Source organism: Nannizzia gypsea, genomic scaffold (assembly GCF_000150975.2).
Source record: "Nannizzia gypsea CBS 118893 supercont1.2 genomic scaffold, whole genome shotgun sequence".
NCBI lineage: Eukaryota > Fungi > Ascomycota > Eurotiomycetes > Onygenales > Arthrodermataceae > Nannizzia > Nannizzia gypsea.
Genome location: NW_003345200.1, coordinates 1,823,044 through 1,838,911, shown reverse-complemented (window position 1 = coordinate 1,838,911; position 15,868 = coordinate 1,823,044). Strand labels below are relative to the sequence as shown.

The following is a 15,868-nucleotide window of genomic DNA, read 5'->3' as shown; positions in this document are numbered from 1 at the left end:
ATATAGTGAGAACGAGGCTGTTTATATGTAGCTGCGGCCGTGGGCTTTTGCTCTGGCCGTTGAAGTGTTTTCGTTGCTTGCTGGAAGAAGGCAGAAGCTCGAAGTTCGTCATAGCAGAAGCCAAATGTCTAAAAGCGGCATCACTTTAGGCGCTGTAGATGACTAGCGCCGCTTTAACCTAGGTACGAAGAAATTCAGGACACTTCTACGCCTTCAGCCAGATTCACCACTTTACGGAGCATACGGAGTACTGTGGTTTTATTTATGTTCATTCACAGGAGAAGACTTGAATATAACGGCAGGACTACGTAACTATACCCGGTGCTTCAACACAAGCACCTCTCTGGAAAAAAATTAACTAATCTGATGGATTGGTTGAGTTTTGCAAAAGGAATTGACATTTCTCATTAAGCATAAAACTAAGAGCACTAAGTCCCGCACTTCTCTCTCTTCTCTTGCTGGGGGATAAAAACTGAGTCTACGGAGGACCCCCAACTATTTGATGACTGAAGGTGTTTATGCGAACCTGACCTTTGAGACGGCCTGGTAGAAGCCCTTGCCTTGTGCCTCAGCGAGCTCGAGCTCGAGAGGAGTGGGTTTACGAGAACCATCAGCTCCCTAGAAGTTTGATGAACGTCAGCAACCATAGACTAACTATGCAAACAGAGACTTTTTATTTAAATCCCAAGAAGGGTGTTGGAAAAAAGGAGGGGACGACTTACAGCGAAGGTTCCAGCACCCCATGGGCTACCACCACGAACCTCTGAAACGTTTGCTAGCATTGGGAAAGTGTTCTTATAGCCCAATGGAACGAAAATCATTCCGTGATGGACGAGAGTGCTCATGGAGGCAATGACGGTCGATTCCTGGCCACCGCCGGGAGTGCCGGTAGAGACGAAGACACCGACGTACTTTCCAAAGAACTCGCCCTTGGCCCAGATACCGCCGGTCTTATCCCAGAATGCCTTCCACTGGGCAGGGAAGTTTCCATAACGGGTTGGGATGCCGAACAGAATGGCATCGTACGGGAGCAGGTCCTTGGGCTCAGCGACTGGGTAGCTCGACTTGGTCGGAGCATGCATCTTGGCCAGAACTTCGTCTGACAGAGTCTCGGCAATCCTGGATTCATAGAATGTTAGCTCGTAGACTGATCAGCCGGAAAGCAGTGCGCAATGCAACGAGATGAGGGGAAGGGTTGCATTACTGGTAGATGTCGGCGGTGCCACCAGCAGCTTCGATTCCTTTCTTCTCAGCTTCAGCCAGAGCCTGGATGTGGCCGTACATCGAGTACTAGTGAGGACGTCCTTGTTAGCATCTATGCGCAAAACGAGGGGAAGCACGCTTTCGGGGACAGCAGACGACATACAAAGACAATTGCGATCTTTGGAGCAGCCATGGTGTGCAGGAACCGAGTAAATGACCTCGAGTATGGAATTGAAGGATCAGAAGGAGTCTTGAAGAGAGCAGGGAGAGAGATAGAAAATGCAGCAGCTGCTTGGATGTCGTGTATGTCGATGGCGATGCTGGAAGCAGAACCTGTAACTACGGCGGGCGAGGGGCAGAGCTTATATAGTTATTTAATTGACAGCAAACTTGGTCCGTTCTTAACCTACATTGTACAATAAGGAGCTGCTGCTGCTGCTGCTGCTGCTGCTACTGCTGCGTATGACGTTCTCCGGGGCCCAGAACAGCTTACGGAAACCTTACAAAGGAGGCAAAAGGTGGGATGGGGAAAGTCCCCTCGACTTACTCGCGTCTTATTAACGATTGGAAATCACTGACATATAACTAAGTGGCTGCAAGTACCTAGGTACGGTGCTAGGTAGGTAGTGCCCCTTTCCCGCCCTCCCTTGCTCGCATGCTGCTTATGCCCTCTGCAGACTTACCTCTTGCCCACTCCTCAACGCCCTGCTTCATGCGTACATGCTGATGATGGACGATGGACGACGATGCCCCAACTTCTGCTTGGCCTTCCAGAAGGAAAAAGAAAGGATAAAAAAAAAAAGAAAATAAAAAACATTGGAAATGCTCAAATAATCATGACCAAATCTTAGTAATTACCTAACCAGCGCCCAAAATAACAAGTCATGTGACTCTCACTACGCCCTGAAACACCATGCCCCTTGCTCCTGATGCCTGAAGGGAGAAAAGGGGGTTTCTTCTTCTCTGCTGGGAGCAGTTGAGCTGTTCGTGGACTGAACACATCCATACAGAGTAGACGGACCACTGGACAGCTTCAATTCGTGATGGCAACGACTCCCCAGCCCTGGATGAGCCAGTTCTCCGGGTATATCAACTCCGCTCCAGGCATAGAAAACACCCTACGGCTCTTCCAGTTCTCCTGCGTCATCCTCGGGTCTCTTTCCGGAGCCTCTCCCTCGCCCTGGGCCAGAGCTGGAGGCCAGTTTGCGCTGAGTATGTAGCAACATGCATGCATGGATTGAACATGGGGGTGCAGTTGGTGTAGAAGCAAATTCACTTTTATTTTAACCATGGGTCCTAAACTAGGTCGTCGCTATTTTCGGTACTTCAAGTTTATCGACCACTTTCAAAATGCATGGACAGCGTACACACTGAGCGACAGTGCCCCGCCTCACAGGCGAGGATCAGTTGCATCGACCCTCGAGTTCAGCAAGTGGAGCCTTCTGGGGATATACCTCTTGCTTGAAGGCGTGACGATCGTAGGTTTAACTATTTGAAGGGCTGCTAGCTTTCCAGCTAGTGTCGATATATTCTAACAGTAACTGACAATCTCCATAGTTTGATGCGCTGGGCGTTCAAAGGACAGCTTGGGGCGACAGAGCTTTGCTTGAGAGCCACAAGTTCTGGCTGTATGGCCTGGTCTTCTCGCTCCTGAGTACCCTGTGGCAGATGGTGCAGCTACGCCAGGCCCCAAAGTCACCAGCAGCAAGCCAACAGACCAAAAAGGACTCCAACGCAAAGGATAGTAAAGATGGCTCGGAAAAGACACCTTCTGTTGAAAAGCAGACTGTCAACAACGCTGACTTTACCGTTGTCCACCAGGCCCTGATGAAGGATCTTATTATTACCGGTTGCGACATCTGCATTCCCGGGCACATTCTTGGTTGGATCCCGATATCTGCCACGATGATGGGCAGCGCAGCTGTTTTGAGTACGCTGCTTGTTGGACGAGACCGTTGGGTCCAGGCCCATGGAGGCTCCCGGTAGCGAGCTGGTCAATAATCGCTTACTGTATATAGATGGAAGATATGTGCATTGGTCGTCAACTGGTATCTAAACTAAGATTCCCTTACTTTCAACGATACATATTTATACCCTCAGAATTTCAGAAAGAAACGTTATTTTATAATCACTGTCTAGAAATTTGGGAAGATACATAGTGGGAGTCCTAAATCTGCTCATATCCAAAATCATATCTGGGCACTATAGCCGTATATAGAATAATAATTTATTTAATACCGCAGAAATAATTAAATTTCAGTTCAAATCCACAACTATTATAATACAAACGCGCGGGAAGTTGCGGCCTTTTTGTTCCGTTCCGTTCCTCGTTAGTTAACCCGTGAGTTAGGCAGCAGTGAGATTTTTTAGTTAACTAGTAACAGCCGTTACCCAGCACTGCAATTCCCTTTAAACGACCTCACGGCCACAAACATTGCTCCGAAATCAATCCCCTCTGCGTCGAAACCAGTCTACACTTGCATCGGTTATAAATTACCCATCGGTGTCAAGATGTTGGAAAACCTACCTCCCGAACTTATCTGGGCCATATTCTCCGAAATGGGAGACCGATTTGACTTTAAATGTTTGTCCGAAGTGTCAAAAGCTCTCAATGCTTTTACAAACCCGTTTCTGTACAAGTCTATCCTCATAACGACGAGCAGGAAAGCAAGCGGGATCATAAAAGCACATCAGAGGGCTGGAGTGCTCCGTTATACCAAGGATATTCAAGTTGCGAGCGAAAAGGATGAGCGCTGGCTTGACCCGAATAATCCGAATCAGATTCTCTGGGAGTCCAGATTCTCGCCCTGGCTTAAACTACCGAGAGAAAGGTATCCAGAGCTTCTCGATGAGTTGAAATTCTTAGAATGTGATGAGAGTACTACTGATCTCACTTGCCTGGAGCTGGGGGACAGGAAAAGGTGGATTGACACGGAACTTGATGCTCGGTTTTGCGAAGAGGCTGGTTACCTTGAACTCAGACTTCAAGTTCTATCCATTCTAATCAGATGCCCGGAAGGGGCGCTGAGGAGTTTTAGGTGAACTTATAGCCGCCGCTTCCCTAATCAATGACATGACTTGATACTAATATAACGTATTAGATGGGACCGGGGTGACGGAATTCCCCCCGAAATCCTAAGTGAAGGAGGTTACCTTCCTACCAGACAAAACTTACTAGAGACCCTGATTATACGCGCCAATGGTTGGCGTGGCTGCAGCTTTTATTATGCTCATATATTCACAAACCTTAAAAGGCTGGTATGGAGCGATATGGGGGCTAGCCACGAGCTTGATACTCAAAAAGATGACATTAAGAGACTTCGAGACTGCCTTGAAGCTGTTTCGCACCAGCTAGTCTACCTTGAGCTCGGGCTTAAATGGTGGGAGTATTCGTACTATGATCCAGAAGATGAAGAAGCCACTATTTCGCAAGAGATCATGAAACCTAGTCCTGGTCCCGGAGGCAAGAGGTTCCAATTCCAGAACTTACAACATCTATCTTTGCTGGGGTTTAACTTCCAAGATGATGGAGTTGACTTTGTCGGGGACTTGAATCCAGCAACTTTAAATACCTTAACGATCAGGCTCTGTGGTCAGGAATGGCCAAGCTTCCTTGATCGGCTCAATGCCTCAAACCCCCCATTCAACCTATGCACGGTAGAGATACTGTCCTGGGAAGATCCTGAAAATTGGAGTGGCGAGAATCATGATATAGCGAGGTTTATCATGAGCTGCCAACCACTTGAAAACCTCTATGTTGCTGTGAGAGAACAAGATGGAGCGCTAGAATTATGGGAAGCATTATTACGACATCAGGACTCCCTTAGAGCATTCGTCTACTATGTGGACCCGTCTGTCGGCACCCGTCTAGATCCTACTCCATTCCATGTAAACAACGTTTCATTTTCGAAACCCCACAAACACAACATGAACACTGAATGGAATCCCCTCAGACATCTTAATCTAGAATTTCTAGGACTCAGCTATGACTTTAAATACTTGGTACACTCCATCCAAAAAAACCTCTATTGACACTAACAATATCAGAAGCTGACTCTACATTGGCACTATAGGTTCCGGTTCTAGCTCCGGTTGCAAAAAACAAGCATTTGAAGGTCTTACTTATCCGAAGAATAGATACTGGTGTTATTGATGGCCTGGAAGCAGTCGAGCATCTAAAAGAAGAGGAAAAGTCTCAAGATAATGATTTTCTAGACTTTGATGAGCTTGTTCAATGGGCATTTGGACTAGAAGGCTTTCCATCGTTACAAATGATTGGGGTCGGCGATTTTTCAGACAGTATAAAGCCCCGTAGGAATGCACTGCTCTGTCGTAAGTCTGACCTAGAGTCCGAGGGGGTGTTCCCTGGTAGGAGCTATCGCTTTGTTACAAAGCACGATCGGACCCAGCAGAGATTACTTCAGAAGTATGCTGACGCGATGATTGCTTGTCCTACCGACCATATTGAGGGTTGGGAGTGGTGTTGATATCTTCTGTCAAAAATACTGTTAAGAGATTCGCATGCTATCTAACCAGTTTACCCTGGTTTCGATTTAGTTACATCTGTGAACCAATTATCCTTGCCGCCTTGCTGTATTGACGGATGTGAGCGTGTTGGTGACAACATTTTCGTACTTGTCAATCTAGACTATCTATAGCCCAATTAGATGACATATGTTTTGATTTAATTTAAGTTCCCACTAGCTAGTAGGTAGTTAACTCGTTATCTATTCCAACAAGTTTTATTGGTTAATAATGAATAGCCCCTGGGCTTGAATTCGACACAGCCAGTTAAGCATAACTAGTATAGGCGCACGAAGATCCACTAACGCCAAATTGGGAAGTTTGCTCGTATCTCAGCCTCCTTCACTGCCTCACACAGCCGCCAGCTGGATACGACGAATATCCGCATTTACTCTTTAGGCAAGACTCAATACGCCCCGACTCAGGGTATAAGATAGCATGATATGCCATGCTCTTCTCAATTTTTTTTCACCTTAGCTGGCGCAACCAAACCCTCTATTACTGTAGATATACCTCCTACACATACCATATAATAAAATTTTACCGCTATAATCATAATGGCATCTTATACCACAGACTTGAAAACCCCAACAGACTTTCAAACAGAGGTCAACCAACTGTCTGAGAAAGAAACAGAAGTTCTCAAATCTTCCGCTGCATCGGATACAGACATCGAAGACGAGGCACCACCTGCATATTCAGACTCCACCTCAGCCACCCTCCCTCGCAGTGGACCGCAAGCTTTTGCTCCCGGGCGATCACTATATATTAACTCTCGCGGGATTGGTATGATCCGTCTTCCAACCCCTTGGTCGGAGTTAGAGATTGGAGTCTACGACCAAGATGGATCGTTAGCCTATGTATCATCCAGAGACAAACGTTGCTCAGGAGATGCAGTTCTATCATCACCGAAACTCGGTGATTTGCTCAGTACTACTTACTTCTTTGGGCCTGGTCGCCACCCTATTCTCCGTCAACTTTATCCAACACCGTTCAATACCGGCGGCGATGATATCAGCAAAGGCATCACTGTTGCTGGGAAGTTTATTTCACGAAGTGCCTATTTCGAGATGCCAGATGGCTCGAAATTTGAATGGAAATATGTTCGCCTTGGCTATGATGGAGGTGGCAGAAGCAAGTTGCTAGTCCTTGAGAAGATTGAAGGTGAAGGAGACGGATCGCGTCGGAGAGTTGCGCAACTCATTCGAACCAAAGAAACCATTCCGCAAGGGAGCTCAAAGCATAGAGCTGGATGTGGTGGAGAGCTGGTTTTGGGCCAGGATGCTCACCTAGAGATTGATGAAGCTGTTATTGTTGGAACTTGTCTTTTGATGTTGAAAAGGGAGGTTGATCGCCGGAGAGCTATTCAAATGATGGTTATGACTGGTGTAGTTGCTAACTAGTATGGATGAGATGGTCCTTTTTTCATGGCTTTTTCTAGTATGTTCGTTTCTTGCTGAATACCCACGGTTGAAATTTAAGTCATTGGTTATTAGAATGTTTCCTTTGGTTGCGATTACTGTATATATTGCATTTTGTTATAACTAAATTGAATACCTGTTATAGCCTCTCACATATTATCGATTCCCTAAGACAGTAAACAACTTTGATATTCAAATTGACTGGGAGTGAACCGTCATTGTAATAAAGGGGTGTAAAAGATAGGAGTGCCGTAAAAGATGAGATAGTAGGAGAGAGTTGGTATGGGACCGCTCGGAGTGAGCTATCATCCTCAAGAAAGACGAAACAACACTAGGGCATGAAAGTAGGTATACTTAGCCTGTAATGGAGGCTATTCGCTTCTCATGGTCCGCCTTGAGCTTTTTGATAGTGCTCATAAAGAGCATATTCGACACATACACGGGCATGATCTGAACACTTATTTTCGCTATCCAGTGTGGCAAACAGCCTGAAACAAATGTCTCCCTGTCCGAACCAACCATCTTCAATGCGGATCGGGCGAGGGAGTTAGAATGGGGGACCATCATCCCTTCCTTAACATTGTATGAGCCACTCCTGGTCTCGCCAACAATCAAGGCTTGGACATTAATGTCTTTCCCATCCATTTGCATCTCCATGCTTAACGAGTTAGAGAAAGATGCAACAAACGCTTTCGCTCCAGCGTACACAGTGAGATAAGGAGATCCACGGGCTCCAACGGATGCCACGTTCACAATCAGCGAAGGTTGCCGTTTCTTTCCTGCGGTTGTTTTGGACGCAGTGTGGTCTAATAGTGGTATAAGGATGCGTGTGAGCTGTGCCATAAAGCGTAGATTAACGTTGAGTACAGTGTCAATTTGTTCTCCTGTGTATGACTCGTAGGCCTGGAACAGACAAGAAGGTGGAAGGCAGCCCATCCCCCCAACATTATTGATTAGAATCGAAAGGTGAATACCCTCCACTGCCTTATACAGAGCAGACATCCTTGAGGGTTCTAGCAAATCCTTCGACGCATCGCACATATATTGACGGGTTTGGATGTCTGGGTACTGTTTGTGTAAGTCCTCCGTAATCGACTGTAGCTTCTCGTTGTTTCGACCGTGGAGGACGAGGTTGAAACCATTCTTTGCTAGTTCATAGGCCATGGACCGGCCAACTCCATCGGTAGCCCCAGTGATAAAGGCGTATGTCTGTTCGCCGTCATGTAGGAACTTGTGGAGGCGTGAGGGGCGGAGGAACTTGTATGTCACAGAAAGGAGGTTTAGGAGGATACAGACGACTGTCAGGATCCCTATACTCGCAAACACTTTTTCCCATATCATGATGCCTAATTCTGAGGTTTCAGCATAGAATCCTTGCTTCAACGCTTGGGTGATTTTTGGGCTGTTGGGGGTTTGGAGTTGAAAGAAGCTCTTCGGTGGGTTGATAATTTTTCGGGTCGTTGACGAACTAGTTAACTATTTGAACGGTTACACACGATCACAATTTAAGATGGCATCTCGCTTGATTCTCGCTAACTAACTAGTTATAACTAACTAGTTAATTCTCGATTTCTAGTGAACGCCACCTTGAAGTAGCCAAAGAGATGCAGTCCTCAGCGGTAGATGTGTTCACCTGCGCTAATTATTGGCGGCCACCTAACTTTGCTCTTCGCGTTGCTTTAGTTATGAAAGCTAGATTAGATTAGAAAAACTGTGCATTAATCCTTGACATGGATAAATCTACCACTTGCGGTAAACATTGGATTTTTCCATGGTTTGGGATTGTTGGAGTCGTTTTAAAGTCGACTAACCCCTTTGTCTTCATAGCTTGACCCTTAAGTGGCATAAATCTTCCGAGAGCTGGCTACTAACTTTCCAGAGCAGCCATAATCAGGTCAAGACATGTCAGCATAGCCTGATTTGTTTTTGCATAGAATTCAACATGCCTAGGCAGCTGGATCGCTGAACAAATAACACTGGATGCGCTGTTGAAGGCAGCCGCCATAGCAAAACTTTGACTTTGGCTGTCTTGATTGCTATTGGAGGTTACCAGACACGTGACAACGACATGACGTCACTAGGCGCGCGTTTATTAGACGCGTACTAAACTGGGCGAACGCGTTTGTCAACAAACATTCGTCGTTAATATTTCGGCCAGCCTTTTTTGGTCGAGCGACCAAGGACTTTATTTCGAAACAAAGATGGCTCGCGCACTACTAAGCCCTCGACGAAACGAGCTCACTGTATCGACTGGTGGTAGCTCGGACTGGCGGTCTTTGGACGACGAGCTGACTGGGACTGGGCCAGACGCGGATGAAGGCAGCGCATCTACAGGGCAGAAACTTGCGGACGGCTTTGAAAAAGATTATGCGATTGATATTTCATCTTTACTTACGCCAAAACCACTAAAGCCCTTTCGCAATTTACCCAATGATTTTATTCCAAACAAAAGGACAAATAATCATACATCAAACTCGCGTACGGAAGGGTATTCCATTACTGCCCAAGGCACCAAATCCAAGATTACCCCCAAGGACTCCAAGGATTTAAAGGCAGCGCGTTCCCAAGACTCTATACCACACGACCTGAAGCGTGAAGGACCTTACCCTTTATACCCATCACAACCTACCTCTGAAATTAACATCACTGCCGAATTACGAAAACTCTGGGAGGGACCTAACAAAAGACCGCGTACATTTCCCGAGCCATTAGGTGAATATATAAAACCCAACATTAAAGGATTACATAGTCCTAATGACCGACCTCGATTTCATGATACAACAAAGACCAAAACCAAAAGGGTTATTCCAGAGTCCCCCGCGGGACGACGTGGCTCTAGCAGATTTGGCACATATCCAAAACACAGCGGTGGAGTACGCGATATTCCAAGAACATACGGACACTTTCATCCCAGTCCTCCTCTGTCACCTACAAGCTCTGATGTACTGTATGGTGATAGGAAGAGCTCAGTCATAAATACTTCAACGGGTAATTTCCCAGACTGGCCTTGCGAGTCAAAAAGGGCGTCAACATCAAATCCGAATCTTCCGCTATCACCTGCTGCCTCAGATGGCCTTGAAAGTGATAGGACAAGCTTACTCGGGTCGCCAACCCGGTCTTTCGGTGTACCCGATATGTCCCGGAACAGTCTTCAAAGTTGGGATCTCAACTATGGTAGTTCAAGGGCTGCATTTAAGCCACCAGCCAAGCTACTCGAGACTGATACTACACTCTTAGATTTTGTGGGCGATAAGCCCACTAAACAGGGCTCGAGATTTGCTCCAAAAGAGAGGCCTCCTTTGCGTGACCTTTCCAGTAACGGGTTGAAGACAAGGGATGCTCTTAGGAAAGAAGCTCAGATACGCTGTGCTAGTATTGCAAGCTCACAAAAGGAAAATTTCCATCCACGGAAAACACCTGAATACCTCTACCAAAATGGCCGCCAAGGTGGAAGAGAGAATTTTCCTAGAAACGCTTTCAATAACTTCGCAGATTTTGCAGATGCTCTTTCAGAAAGCCATAAGACTACTAGAAGCCCGACTTCTGGTAGTGACACAGGCCGCCTTAGAAAACAAACAACCCGCTTCTACCAAAAGAAATCGAGCGGTAACGAAGAATTTTTACCCTCAGCGGATGTCACCTCGAATATAGATACGGACCTTCACATTGATACAAGCGCTCTTCTGCATGGCCTAGAAACACATTTCTTGCCATCCAGGGTATCTGGTACCGCTGCAGCTGTCTACCGTGCCGGAGATAAACGGCGCCGCTCCATGCCAAAGGCTGCTCGATTCTCTCGATCTCGCCACTCTGCTGCTTCAATCACCGACTTTCGGCCTGGGGATGCGGATCTAACATTGACGGTCTCGACGGGAGTTTCGTCTGTTCAGCTTGCCCAGGGAGCCACTGCAGGGGAAAGTCACTCCATAGCAGATAATACTGCTCATAGGGACTCTGTGAACCCGTTGAACCTGGTTTTTGACCTTCAATCACGCTTGAAATGTTTAGAGGTAGAAAGAGAGAGGTTGAACCGGAATATGAAACGACTAAATCGTGAGAATCTTGCACTCTCTGATAGAGTCCAGGTTTTGGAAGCCGCCAATTCCACCGCGGGTGTAAGAATTGGGGAACTGAGCGACGAAAATCTCAGCATGAATAACTTCCTTCGATCTCTTGGAAAGAGCACAAGGGCCGAAGACAGGCAAGCACAAACATCAATCAGTAATGCGACAGACCTGCGTGACCGGGAGGCTATGTATGAGAAGACATGCCTTCCCGAGGATGACCACAAATCCATCGCAGGGAAATACACTTTCAAACAGGCTGAAAGAGAAGTCCTGGGAGCTCGAGACCTGTTCAGTAATACGCCAAACACAGGGGAAGCCGGCCCTCCTACCTCCACTTTAGGCGAAGCACATATCGATCACACCGTATTGACCCTAGTCGATGTACGTTCATATTCCAACTCCCCACCCCGTCTTAAAGAAAACTTGTTTGCCTAACAGTTGGTTCATATGACAGGACCATGAAGTAGAAGATCTGAGAAGAAACCTGGAAGCCGCACGGTTAGATCGCGCAATGGGTAACACCTACCGCATATCTACCGTCAATTACGACATCTCCATGCCTCCTCTATCTCAGGTGCTTGCAAGCATCGGTGTTGGAGCCGAAAAAGATGACCCCGACCCTTCTACCTCTGAAGAGGAAGACATGTCCACATTACCTCCAATAAAAAATTGGGTACGACGTGGGTTATAGAAGTTTGATGTTCATGGTGGTTCACCATAGGTGTATACCTTTACGAACTGTCCCCGGTCTTCACTCCTTGTAACGCTGAGTGGTCTGTCAAGTAGGATAGTATTCGTGAGCCCTGTATATAGCTTGATTGCATTTGCAATTTCTTCTGCACATTGGATAATGCCCAAGGCAATTTCCGTTTCTTAAATTTTGGATATATACATAATGGCCTTAGCCCAAGAACATCCCCAAAAGATGTTCGTTGAATACAATCAAGGACAATGGTCATTGATTGCGGCGGCGCCGGTGTTCGCTGAACTATCACCGAACGCGCCTGGTTAGTAATCAGCAGTACCTTGTAGGTTACTGTCCTACCGTCAGCATGCCATTCCTGAAATTCGTATAGGCTCATCCGATTGCCCCAAGGTAGTTCTGTTTCAGCTGATTGATTGATAATAGCTCCCAAGGTTGGATGGTATATCATTAGACCGGACTCATCTTGTTGCTTTCCGTTTGGTCACTTTGAGGTTAGATAGCTAATCAAGATATGACAAACAAGCTAGAACACATCGTCGCTGTTCTTTTGGGTACTATCCATCCCATGCGCTCGTCGTTTGGCAGGCAAGGAGGAAGGTGAAGAAAGCTTTGTCTGCATCTTCTGTTTTGATGGCGTTCCTCTCGACGGAGGTGCTGCGGCAGATTTGTCCCTTTCAGATATCTCCTCGCTCACAAAACAGCCAAGGCCTGCAAATGCTTCTAGCAGTGTCCTTTCGTAATACTCTCGGAGGTCATAGCCACCAGCTAGAACTCTCGTATCCTCACGTAGCGGGTCAAGGTATGTTGACGGGTAATGATCACGGAGCTCGTAATAGTCACGGCTGTTGAGCGATGCTGCACCGGCGAACGGATCATATGGTTTCTCTGGCTCAGGGGTCTTGATCTTCCTTAGGCCCTTGATCAACCCTCCACCAGCGGCTGCAGCATTGCCTGTCCCGGCAGCCAATGGGGCTTTGTTTGCGCTCTCTGCAGCTCGTAAGGCAGCTTGTTTCCGCTTCAATCTCTCTTCTTCGCTGCGTCTGGCGGAAGACTTCTTAAGCTGATGGGCTCGTTCAGATTCACGGGCGACTGCTTTGGCCTCCTCAGCATCTCCGGATGCAAGGCGGGCTATCATGTCTTCCCGACTAGCAATTTTAGCCTTCCTCTCGTTCTCGTAGTCTAGCCTGGCAGCTTCACGTCGTCGACGGAGCTCCTCTTGCTCGGCAGATTGGTGAAGTTCAAAGGATGCATACTCCTGTCTGGCAAGGTCCTTATTATGACGAATAGAGGCGGAGTTTTCTGCGGAATACTGGGCGAGCTGGGCCTCCGTCTTTGCAACGTCGATGTCATTTACGAGATTGGCTATGATCTCCTCTCGTTGTTCTAGAAAATCATCCCAGGCACGTTTGTCGTCGAATTCTTCTTCTCGTCGGTTTAAGCTATGAAAATGTCAGCCATTACCAAGGTTATTTGGAGGCTTCCTGTCTGGAAGGGGGCGCCGTGGAGTGACATACATGCCCATTACCCGTTTTCTGATATCAACCTCCCTCTCAACCGCAAGGTCCCCAAAGGTCTGCTTCCGAAACTTATTTTTTCGCAGGGTTTTTCGGCAGCCGGCAACTGGACAGGGTGCAGGCCCTGATGAAAAAATGCGGTCGACGCATGATTCGCACATTTTATGGTAGCATTCCGGATTGATGAGAAATCGCATGTCCGGATTGAGGTATCTGGATGACTTGCAGACGGGACATACTTCTATCGGATGTTGTTGCTAGCATTAGCAATCTGAGAGAATGATTACCAAAGCTACCCACGGAGGCGAACTTACCGTCATCGTCCCCTCTCTGAAGGGTGCCGTTGGATCGGGCTGGCATGTTATCTGATATGGCGTGCGCGCAAGAATGCTATGCTCCCAGTAGACAAATGGAAGAAAACAGGGCCTACCGGCATCCAGGAGTTCATCGAATGCAGCACCCGGGGCAGCACAGGGCGAAGCACGGCCAGCACGACTGCGTTATCCTCCAGACATGTAACCACAGAGTGCTCCGTAGCATGTATGTAGCTTGCAACGTAGCTTGCGCCGTCGTGCCTGGGCTCGCCTGAGGTCGCGCAAAAGGAAAAACACCTTTCACGTGACATGAGCCGGGGTCATCTCGGGGACTTTTTTACTGGTCCGAGCTCCGACTGGGAAAAGTTAACTTAGGTAAGCAAGCTCTTTATCTGATCTTCTCGCTTCTTGCTTTATTAGTATGGCTCGTGTTACTCCGTACCTAAGTTACAGCTTCAACCTCCTCGACCTCTTCCCGCCCAGCGCTTCACTCGAGATGCTGTCGCGGGCCGGTAGCGTTGCCGCCCAGCTTCTCCAGCGCGCCCAAGATGTGCTCCGTATCGCGCCTCTCAAACATCCAGGACACCCCATGACTCCCTAGGTACCTTACCTCGTCTCGGACTGTGCCTTCCACCCGCCAAGCTCACCCAATGGATCCGGGCTTTCCCACAAGGTTGTGCTTGGCTCGTGAACAAATGGCGAACGAGATATTTCGAAGAGCGATGCAGCGGCCATTGACACCAAAGGGCGCCCTTTTTGTTGGTAACCGCCTGGTGTATGCTCCTCGGTGGACCTGAGCGTGTCTCAGGACGAAAGCGGTGTTCAGCTACGTCAAAGACAGCGTCTTTGATGGGCGGGCACCAGCAACGGAGTTCTCCAGATCAAGAAATATGTGGCCCTTTCTATACATACCCTGTGTATAAAGCACTCCGTATTCGTGCTCTATACCTGCATATAAATAGCTTCCTTCTCTGTGGGGGCAATTTTCCTCCCTCTCCCCATTCCTTTTTTTCATTTATTTCCCCCAGGAGCTGGCTGTAACCTTGGGGGTTAACTCTCTCCTTTTGCACCAGCTCTTCCAAGAATGCCTCGCGGGACGCCACATATAAGAGATCTAAACTCTTCCGCCCTCTTCATTCTCACGGACTCCGTTTGTTAATTGCGTCTTTTCTAATATCGGGGAAGTTTATCCTTTGGAAAGGATGGCTCGGTTCGCGCTGCTTGGCCTATATCTTGCACAGTGCTCCGTCTTCGTCTTTGGACAAAGACACAATGAGCCTGTGACTGTCTACGCAGGCATTACTCCTGCTGCTGCTGCTGCTGCTCCCCAGATAACCGCAGTAACCGGATGCCATAACCATGGCCCTGAAACGTATGTGATACAGTTTTTGGTTTATCGATAGGATTTGACTGACATATTGTCCAGATATTGTATTGACCCAACTGGCGGAGAGGTGCTTGTATCCGGTGAAGCTACAGCTACAGGCCCTCCACCCTCACAATATACAGGTTGTCATAACCACGGCTCGGATACGTGAGTGAACATTCCAGGGCTGACATTTTTAATTTTTTTTCTCTGTCTCCATCCCTTCCCTCTTTTTGGAAAAATTCATTCTGACGTGCACACTCTCTAGATATTGTTTAGGGCCTGGCGGATCCGAAGTCCAGATAGTATCCGAAGGATCTTCGGGCGGAGGATCTTCAGGCGAAGGCCATGATCACGAAGAACACGGCCATGAAGGGAGCAGCCATGAAGGTCTAAACTGTCATTTCCATGCGGGAGTAGAGTAAGTTCTGTGACAACCATAGGAAAACTGGCTGCATACTCAAAGATACTAGGCATTGTGTTCCTACGGGCGGAGGTGAGGCACCGCCTGTGTCCTGTGATCGAGTTGATCGAGACTACAATATTCCTTACCGTATCGGGTCTCTATTTGCCATCTTGTTCACAAGTGCAATTGCTGTGTTTGGCCCCGTCCTGATGAGGCGGTTCTTTGCATCAAAGATGAATATCTTTGTGTTCACAATCATCAAGCAGCTTGGCACAGGTATCATGATTGCAACTGCTTTCATACATGTTAGTATATTCATCCCAAAGGCCTCGGGAACCATATCTAAC

General features: G+C 47.5%; 8 protein-coding genes across 8 annotated transcripts in view; 5 read left to right on the top strand and 3 right to left on the bottom strand.

The window, feature by feature from the left end:
* Positions 1–516: 516 nt before the first annotated feature.
* MGYG_02712 (minor allergen Alt a 7) lies at positions 517–1,396 on the bottom strand (the record flags this gene model as incomplete). The annotated part of the gene is made up of 4 exons (XM_003175133.1): positions 517–618; positions 723–1,119; positions 1,205–1,290; positions 1,367–1,396. 4 exons carry the CDS (start codon positions 1,394–1,396, stop codon positions 517–519), a joined length of 615 nt encoding a protein of 204 aa, XP_003175181.1.
* An 850-nt stretch (positions 1,397–2,246) lies between these two features.
* MGYG_02711 (PEX11 domain-containing protein) lies at positions 2,247–3,189 on the top strand (the record flags this gene model as incomplete). Its single annotated transcript, XM_003175132.1, has 3 exons — positions 2,247–2,415; positions 2,509–2,681; positions 2,761–3,189. The coding sequence occupies 3 exons, from the start codon at positions 2,247–2,249 to the stop codon at positions 3,187–3,189; spliced, it is 771 nt and encodes a 256-aa protein (XP_003175180.1).
* A 525-nt stretch (positions 3,190–3,714) lies between these two features.
* Positions 3,715–5,690, top strand: MGYG_02710 (hypothetical protein; the record flags this gene model as incomplete). Its single annotated transcript, XM_003175131.1, has 3 exons — positions 3,715–4,241; positions 4,305–5,205; positions 5,277–5,690. 3 exons carry the CDS (start codon positions 3,715–3,717, stop codon positions 5,688–5,690), a joined length of 1,842 nt encoding a protein of 613 aa, XP_003175179.1.
* A 594-nt stretch (positions 5,691–6,284) lies between these two features.
* On the top strand, positions 6,285–7,130 carry MGYG_02709 (hypothetical protein; the record flags this gene model as incomplete). Its single annotated transcript, XM_003175130.1, has 1 exon — positions 6,285–7,130. The coding sequence occupies one exon, from the start codon at positions 6,285–6,287 to the stop codon at positions 7,128–7,130; it is 846 nt and encodes a 281-aa protein (XP_003175178.1).
* A 372-nt stretch (positions 7,131–7,502) lies between these two features.
* Positions 7,503–8,489, bottom strand: MGYG_02708 (testosterone 17-beta-dehydrogenase 3; the record flags this gene model as incomplete). Its single annotated transcript, XM_003175129.1, has 1 exon — positions 7,503–8,489. One exon carries the CDS (start codon positions 8,487–8,489, stop codon positions 7,503–7,505), a length of 987 nt encoding a protein of 328 aa, XP_003175177.1.
* An 860-nt stretch (positions 8,490–9,349) lies between these two features.
* MGYG_02707 (hypothetical protein) lies at positions 9,350–11,906 on the top strand (the record flags this gene model as incomplete). Its single annotated transcript, XM_003175128.1, has 2 exons — positions 9,350–11,596; positions 11,670–11,906. The coding sequence occupies 2 exons, from the start codon at positions 9,350–9,352 to the stop codon at positions 11,904–11,906; spliced, it is 2,484 nt and encodes an 827-aa protein (XP_003175176.1).
* A 538-nt stretch (positions 11,907–12,444) lies between these two features.
* MGYG_02706 (RNA polymerase II transcription factor B subunit 3) lies at positions 12,445–13,795 on the bottom strand (the record flags this gene model as incomplete). The annotated part of the gene is made up of 3 exons (XM_003175127.1): positions 12,445–13,360; positions 13,436–13,676; positions 13,750–13,795. 3 exons carry the CDS (start codon positions 13,793–13,795, stop codon positions 12,445–12,447), a joined length of 1,203 nt encoding a protein of 400 aa, XP_003175175.1.
* Positions 13,796–14,833: 1,038 nt separating this feature from the next.
* The window catches only part of MGYG_02704 (zinc-regulated transporter 2), a gene marked incomplete at both ends in the record, with an annotated part of 1,968 nt that continues 933 nt past the window's right edge, over positions 14,834–15,868 (top strand). The window contains 5 exons of the mRNA XM_003175126.1: positions 14,834–14,903; positions 14,935–15,121; positions 15,176–15,283; positions 15,384–15,536; positions 15,589–15,826. Coding sequence (XP_003175174.1) covers positions 14,834–14,903; positions 14,935–15,121; positions 15,176–15,283; positions 15,384–15,536; positions 15,589–15,826 — 756 coding nt within the window. The remainder of the gene's footprint in view (positions 14,904–14,934; positions 15,122–15,175; positions 15,284–15,383; positions 15,537–15,588; positions 15,827–15,868) is intronic.